This window comes from Cupressus sempervirens, chromosome 4 (assembly GCF_028749045.1).
Source record: "Cupressus sempervirens isolate cs-2001-9-10 chromosome 4, ASM2874904v1, whole genome shotgun sequence".
Lineage (NCBI taxonomy): Eukaryota > Viridiplantae > Streptophyta > Pinopsida > Cupressales > Cupressaceae > Cupressus > Cupressus sempervirens.
In genome coordinates, this window is record NC_143121.1 from 726,099,985 (window position 1) to 726,108,183 (window position 8,199).

Below are 8,199 nucleotides of genomic sequence, written 5' to 3' on the forward strand. Positions count from 1 at the left end.
GAGGAATGTCATTTTCTTAATGCTGGAAACATGACAACTGTAAGCTGATTCCACACACCACATCACGATTGTCTGTAAACCTACTCCAAAGAAATCACCACGGGAATTGATTAAAACATATGAACTGCTTCACATGCTGAAACTTTCAACAGTAATATAAGCTCGGATAGACTTTGAAGACTTCCAGTTTAATTTGTGTGGGTACCATATTCCTATGGGACAGGCTAATTTTCACGCAAAATATATTAGGTTAAAGACAAAATAAAGTCAAATTTTTTTTTCTCAATTTTTTTTCTGCCATTAACCTTAAAAAGGATAAATTGATATTATCTTTTCATTATTATTTTTTAGGAGGAGGTTCAGCAATTTTCTTCTTTGTGAACCTTTTAACTTTTCTGTAAATATAAAATATTTTAAAGTTAAAAATATTTTTTAATTTATTATTTTATTTATATTTTAATTAAAAATAAATACTTTAATATATATTTTTATTATTATATATAAGATAAAATTAAGTTGTAAATTATAATTATAATCACAATTTCTGCAATGTTTTGTATTATATACAATATGAATGAATGTGCTATGACTAAAAACTGTAAAATTGAAAACTAGAATGAATTATCTTAAAATTTCATTGCCTTTAGACATAGAAAAATATTTAACTACAAAAAAACTTATATGTCAACATTAGAATAATTTCAAGATTTAGAATGCTTATTGGCATAATAAATAAACTAATCTTGGAATATTGTTTTTCCTCTAAGGATAACATAATAGATCAACCCCATAGGTGTATATGATACTATAAGATATATCCAAACTTTAGACATTATATAGTTAGACATGGGATCAAGATAAAATGGACTTTAAAATTGTTGGTGTTGTAGTTAACTTTTGATCGTAGTATTCCTTACATTATTCAACTAAAATTTGAATGATCATGAGTGACCTAGGCTTCAAAATGTAGACATAACTAGATATAGATATAAAATAAAATTATGCTTTAAAGGGCTTCTCAAGTCCATTTAGTGTGGAATGAAATTTAAGTTTGGAGACTATTGACTTGAACTAATCTCCACTTCAAATTTGAACTTGTTGAAGATAAAATTGTCACAATAATACCTAGTGGAATTGTACATGATAATTGTAAAAGTATGGAGAGGCCATTAAATATGTATTCATTATTCAAAGCCAATTTAAATACAACATAATCACACTATAGCAATGGTTTGAAATTCTAAATTGTTAGTTGGATAATCACATCAAATAACATTTTCATAATAGTTTCATATAAGTCGCAACTATTGGTTCTATTATTATTTTTTGTACCTCTCAATTTATAAGAGAACAAATTATATTTTTGTCCCTTCAAAGTATATGAGAGTCCTACAGTTACATTTAACCAGACTTGATCCCTCACTATAAACCATTAATTCCATTAATAGATTAATCTTCATTGACATATAACTAAATTTTGAGTAGTAGTTGATAATTAATTTCATTTTAAAAGTTTACATAATTAAAATTTAAAAATATATAAATTATATGAAATATAATTTGATATATTTAATTTTGTAAAGTTGGTCTTAGTTATGATCATATAAGCTGTCAAACATATAGTCTACAAATTGTAAGACTGAATTATTGAAAGTCTCTCATACAGATGATGGTAGTTTGCTACTTAAAAATTGTGAATAATATAATGTGAATCTCTCCCGTCAAGATGATAGTAAATTGTTACTAAAAATGTTTTCAAAGTTTTCTTTATAGTCAAGGCCTCATAGCTTTCAACAGTCAATAACTTCATGACTGAAAATACAGATTTGAAGAAATTTGCCTGCCCAAACTACACGTTTTTTTTACCCCTCCAAATCAAAGTAGTGCCTTGAGCCTAGATTATGTTTTCACCGAGCTTGATATGGATCAGAGTGGGTATGTTTGCAGAGGAATGAACAAAAGGCTGTATGAAGCAGCCAAATCAGGGAACATAAGAGTTGTTAATGAAATTGGGGAGCTACAGGGAATTGTGAATGAGGTGACTCCCGGTGGAAACACTGTCCTTCACATTGCTGCCTTCCATGGCTCTCTGCAATTCCTTCAAAAGCTGCTTCAACTCTTAATTGCTGATCCAGAGGATGGGATGACATTTTTGAGAGCCAAAAATATGGAGGGAAACACAGCCTTGCACGAAGCGGCATTGGGAGGAAATGAGGAAGTTGTGAAAGCTTTACTTCAGTCTTGCCCAGATTTAGTGAACGAGATCAATTTAGAAGGTGAAACGCCTTTGTTTAAAGCTTGTGAAGGAGGTCATCTCATGATCGTTGAAATGTTGTGTCCCCTGACTTCTAGTGAGTACAACAAGAGATTTGATGGTCAAACGGCTTTACATCTTGCAGTTTCTAACCTAAGGACAGGTATGTTGTTCTTCATTTTTTTGGGTGGGTCTAATATCAACAATTGAATTCTTAGAATATCATTGTTTGATCTAGTTATTATGCTTTTCTTCAATCTTGAGGACAATACTTCAACAATTGAATTAGGTTCCTAAGAATAAAATTCTTGTTATTTCTATTATATATCAGAAATAAGGATTGAATACGAAGGGACTCATCTTATGTTGCTTCAACCAAAGATTTCTTCAAATGTAATCAACACAGACCAATAGTACCGATGATATTTAGAGCTTCCACATAAATGAGGCCATTTTTAACTCTCTCTACCTCAATACACTAAGTTTCAAAGCTACAAGAACCTTGCAACCCAACATCCACACCGGAGAGAAACAACTCCTTATTCCCATTTAACTTTTGCACCCCATCTAGACTGAATTTGTAAGGGTATAAGCATGAAATTCATTGCCACCAGTGCAACAAGTGAAAAGAGGGTGAAGAGACTAAAAACCACCAATATAGTTTCAATTGTAGATATACAATTTATTTTTTGAAAATATAGACCAACAATTTTTTTTTTTTTTTTGGTGATTCTAATATCAACAATCAAATTCTTAGAACACCAATGTCTACTCTTAGAACATCAATGTTTAGTCTAGCTTTAATGGATTTTTCGACCAATAAGAATTCTTCAATCTTGGGAGCAATACTTCAACAATTGAATTAGTTTCCTAAGGATAAAACCCTTGTCATCTCCATTGAACACCAAAGATAAGGATTAAGCAAGAAAGGACTTACCTTTAATTGCTTCAACAAAAGATTTCCTCAAATGTAATCTGCACAATAGCTCCAATGATATTTAGAGCTTTCAGATAAATGAAGCTACTCTAAACTCTCTCGACCTCAATACACTAAGTTTCAAAGCTACACAAACCTTGCAATCCAACGTCCACACCAAAGAGAAGCATCTCCCTATTCCCATTTAACTTTTGCTCCTTGTCTAGATTGAATTTGTAGGGGTATAAGCATGAACTTCCTTGCCACCAGTGCAGCAGGTGAAAAGGGGGCTGAAAGAGACTTAAAAAACACCAATATGGTTTCAATTATAGATTTACAATTTATCCCTTTTGATAGATATGACAAAGAAAAACTAATGTTTCAACCGTTTCTGCAAAACAAAGCCAAAAACTCATCTTTGTCCTCCCCATTTACATCTCACAAGCCTTCCTTACTCCCTATTAAAAAAAAGTATTTAATATTCCATTCTCCTTAATCTGTAAATACAATGAACCTATCACTAATAGATATGAAAAAATGCACCTGTAATTTATTTTCACTTTTTAAATTCTTATATATATATATATAAAAGATCATTCTTAATATGGATACTCTTGAAGGACAGCCAATAACTCTTCTCACAATTTCACACTTAAAAAAAAAAAATTGTACAGGTGTTATTAAGAAGCTTTTAGAGGAGAGACCTGAACTTGCCAAAGAAGTAGACAACTTCCACAGAACTCCATTGCATATGGCTGCATTGGTTCCAGCTGTTTCAGTGAATCCCAAGAAAATTGCCCCAATTGGAGATATGCTTATAAAAGAGGACACACTTTCTTGTTACAAAGTGGACCAAAACAAGCAATCTGCACTTCACATAGCAGCTAAAGAGGGGAACGCACCTTTACTCAAACTCATATTGAATTACAGCAGCGATTGTCTAGAAATGGTTGACAATGAAGGTAGAAATGCTTTGCATCTTGCTGTGAAAAATGCACCACAGATATTTGAGAGAGTTGGTGGAGATCTGAAAATCATAATATGTTCCATAATGTCAGAAAGACTAATTAATTGTACTGATAACAGTGGGCAAACAGCATTAGATATTGCACTAGATAATGAGGATGAAGACCCACAACTTTATTTGAGTGTAAGTGATTAAATTCTTAATGAAATCGTTCTAAAAACTAATAAAAACAAGCTAATTATGTAATGATTCTTTATTGTTTAGCTACTATTAAATATTTAAGTTTAAAATGAATTGATTTATTGCAGATTAAAAACTATCTTAAAAAATGTGGCGCTACAAGCAAGATATTAGATAGGGGCTCAATGATAAGTTCACGAACCAAGACCAGAAAAACAGAATGGAAACCAGAGTTCATATCTGTAACTGCAGTTCTAATTGCAACTGTTGCTTTTGCTGCTGTTTTCACTTTGCCAGGAGGTATTGACACCCAAGAACAAGGTCAAGGGATCCCTCTATTAATAAATAATAGTGTCTTCAAGATGTTTGTGATATTTGACACAATAGCCTTTTGTTCTTCTATTGCTTCTGCAATCCTCCTTACATTTGCATTTTATGCAAGCCAAATAGAAGATCCAGCACTAACTGAAATTAGTTTGTATGTGTTATGGATAGCATTGGTATCATTATTGTTAACATTTGGTGCAGCAATACATCTGGTTGTGGCATCCAAGTGTTTGTGGTTAGCTGTGTTTGTGTGGGTTATGGTGGGCCTTCTTCCTATGTGTATAAGGGTATTGTCACTTGGAGGAAAACTATACTTGTTCACTCCACGCAAGCACTATTTCAAATTTTTGGTATGGGGGTTCTCTCTTGCATCTGGCCATGTCAAAAGTGGCTCAAATATATGAGTATAACAACTATATACTTTTAACAACTAAATACTTTCGTTCATAACAATGGAAAAATGGTAGTAGATATCAGAGTCGAAGACGTACAACTTTATATAAATGTGAGTTATTAGTCGCTGTCTTGTATAAGACATGGAACTAATGTTTTTGGTGATAGTACACAATTATTAAAATTTTCTCAAGTTGACATAAACTAAAGTTTCAAAATGCAATATTTAATAAACATTTTTTGTCATTTAAATTATAATTTACTATTGGTTGATTGGATTTTCGCCAAGTGTAGTTTAATTTTTAATTGTAAAAATTAGTACAAAAAATTGTAAGGGATAAGCTTGCATTTAGTACTATTGTCAGAAAGGCACAATGATTCATTGCATTAGATTGATGCAGTCAATTTTTTAAATTATTCTGCTGATGTTTTTGAGTCATTGGTAACCAGACTTTGGAATTGTTTTCAGTTACAAGAACAAGTGGAGCAAGCAGAGCTTTGAATCGAAGCCATAGACAGATGTGAGGTGCATTTTTGCCTGATTTTCTTAAAAGGGGATGCATGTGGCTAATATGTTTTGTTGATAGAAAAAACATCACTCCCGTCTCCAGAACCGCCAAAAACACTGCCTTGCTCGCCGTTCGCATCCGCTCCCAAAAAATTGACAAAAGAGCAAAACCATCACCCAAATCAATCCCACTAGAATACATTAATCCCTAGTTATTCTGGATGCATCTTGAGCCCACTTTGCGTAGAGAATGATTGATACCTAAATTAATTAGAAAAGTTGAAACTGGAAAGAACTCCTGGTTTCGTCCTGAACAGAACCTGCAAAAAAATGGTATTTCCTGATTATTGAGCACTTTAAAACTACTGAAACAGATGAAATTGATTTTTGGGTTACTGGTCTCCAATAGACAGATTTCCTGCATAATTTTCATCCAGAGGGTTGACTGATGAATCTTTAATTGTTGCCAAAATGACTTTCATTTGGTACAAAAAAATGTAGAATTACAGAGACGGCATGGCAACTGTCTGACAAAATTCCCCAAAGAGTGGAAGCTTTGATTAAAAAAAAAATACAATCCGTTTGCCCCGAGTGTTGCTTGCCAACATCATTTTTTAATCTCATATTTTGATTTTGGGTAGATAACCCTGTGGGAAACATGTAGCCCTTGCATATAGCAGTCTTCTGTACTTCAACGTGCTAACTATGATTGCAGCTGTATTTTGATCCATTCGTATCTAAACTGAGTTTCTTGTCAAAACTATGTTTGAATTTGAAAATTAAACATATTTACCATATTCAAAATTTAACACAATTGCTTGGCATAGCACAGTACAAATCCTCTGAAATTAATCCTGCGGGCAAGCTAGATCTTGAAGGATGAGCAGCATTTTAAGTTTTAGAGTTCGTATTTATAAAAAATTACCATTCATGTCTATCAGAAATTGTTCTTGCAGTGCTGGGGAAGGTAAAAGGGATTCTTGAAAAGTATAATAAATTTGAGCTTTTGAATTCTAAGGGCTTTGACGTCTGCATTGAAGCGTGAAAAATTTAGGGTCATGTTGCTTTGGCAAAGTGTTTTAATTGCTACCGACTGAGTCAAAATCCAGTTGGAGGCAGATTCGAGTGTTGAAATCAACCATCCTCCTGAAGGAGGATTTTTATTTGATTTGTGTAAAAGAAATGGGATGCGAGTTATGAAAGGAGTTGAACCTTCTAGATCTCGTAAAACAGGAACAACAATCGTTGGTTTTGTTTTTAAGTTCACTTTGGCACCTTTTTTTTTTTTACTAAATGAGGGTAAAAATTTTATTCAAAACGAAAGAAAGCAGAACAAAACAAGAAACAAAGAGAATTATAGAGCTTTATCTTGGTCAACAAGTTGAACCAGCCTCTAAGATAAATCAAGGGAAGCATCGTATGATCAAAAATGTTTCAAGGCGGCCCATGTTCAGAGGCCCATTTAGCCAAACAGTTAGCCATACCATTCCACTTGCGAGGAATATGCATAAAAGACACAGAATCCAAAAAAGTACATAGCTGAATGATCAGCTGAATAACCAGAGCCAAATGCCAATCCACAATCACAAAGTTCCTTTTATTCAATAAATTGACAACCACCTGCCAATCAATCTTGCAGATAATTCTTTGCCAGCCACGTTGACAACACCGTTGCATTGCAACCAAGATAGCCAAAGCTTTCATGAGGTTATTAGTATGGTAACCCTTGTAGATAGAAAAGAAAAACTGAATATCACCAGCACTGTCACACTCATTCCATTTGCTGAGCAGGTGTGGGGAGCAAAGGGAATGTCACTCTGAGGAGCAAAGGAAAAGCGTGAGTAAATACCAGCATCTATAGGATCCAAACCAACAGCAACATCACATTTAGCTTGGAGAGTTTCATGAAGAGAATTAATAATTTTCCCCCACAGGAACCTGAGCTCAAAGTGCACATCATGAAAGATCCACATGTTCCTCTCAAGCCATATATGCCACAAAATAAGGGAAGGACCAATGGACCAAGCAACCTGAAAAAAAGAATTCTTAGAAGGAGGGTGACCCAAACGATCCCAGAATTCAAACAAAAAGGAAACATGCCAGCATGAGCAACCCCACACACTCCACCAGAGGTGCCAAATCTGTGTGGCAAAAGGGCACTGGAAGGAAAGGTGAGAAACAGTCTCTTCACTAATGCGGCATAAAACACATACGGAAGGCCCTTGGAAGCGTCGTTTATAAAGATTGTCTCAAGTAAGACGCCTATTGTAAACCAGAACCGAGAGGGAAAAATTACACTTAAGCCATGAAAAAACTCTGGCACCTTCTTGTTTTCACCTTTTTTTTAAAAAAAAAATTGTGCAAACCCATTTAGTAATTCAGTCAACTGAAGGTGATTAGCAGTTGTAGTTCATAATTCCAATAAGAGTCTCTGTTATATAGAAGAGTGGTCCACAAAGGTAATAAAGCAATGTGTTTTCATCAGGATATTTTGGCTAAAGAATCTCGACAATTAATAATGGCGATCACGAAGAGCACTCTTCTATTCGATCCCTCCTGTCCGTTAGGGTTTCAAAAGTTGAAAATGTACGAGATCTTGGCACCTGTTGACAGATCTCTGAGATTTCTTAAGGGGCCTCCCGAATCTGTGTGTT

At 34.0% G+C, this 8,199-nt stretch overlaps 1 protein-coding gene across 1 annotated transcript; it reads left to right on the forward strand.

Annotated features, from left to right (window-relative positions):
* The first annotated feature begins 1,721 nt into the window (after positions 1-1,721).
* On the forward strand, positions 1,722-5,048 carry LOC149563328 (protein ACCELERATED CELL DEATH 6-like). The gene is made up of 3 exons (XM_089823999.1): positions 1,722-2,417; positions 3,845-4,320; positions 4,446-5,048. Exons 1-3 carry the CDS (start codon positions 1,922-1,924, stop codon positions 5,046-5,048), a joined length of 1,575 nt encoding a protein of 524 aa, XP_089680125.1. The 5' UTR covers positions 1,722-1,921.
* The last annotated feature ends 3,151 nt before the right edge of the window (positions 5,049-8,199 follow it).

What these genes read in the sequence shown, in the direction of transcription:
- LOC149563328 (XM_089823999.1), top strand. Translation starts at nt 1,922, where the DNA reads ATGGATCAGAGTGGGTATGTTTGCAGAGGAATGAACAAAAGGCTGTAT. An exon ending in AGTTTCTAACCTAAGGACAG is followed by an intron (nt 2,418 to 3,844) that starts GTATGTTGTTCT and finishes AAAATTGTACAG; the next exon opens with GTGTTATTAAGAAGCTTTTA. An exon ending in ACCCACAACTTTATTTGAGT is followed by an intron (nt 4,321 to 4,445) that starts GTAAGTGATTAA and finishes GATTTATTGCAG; the next exon opens with ATTAAAAACTATCTTAAAAA.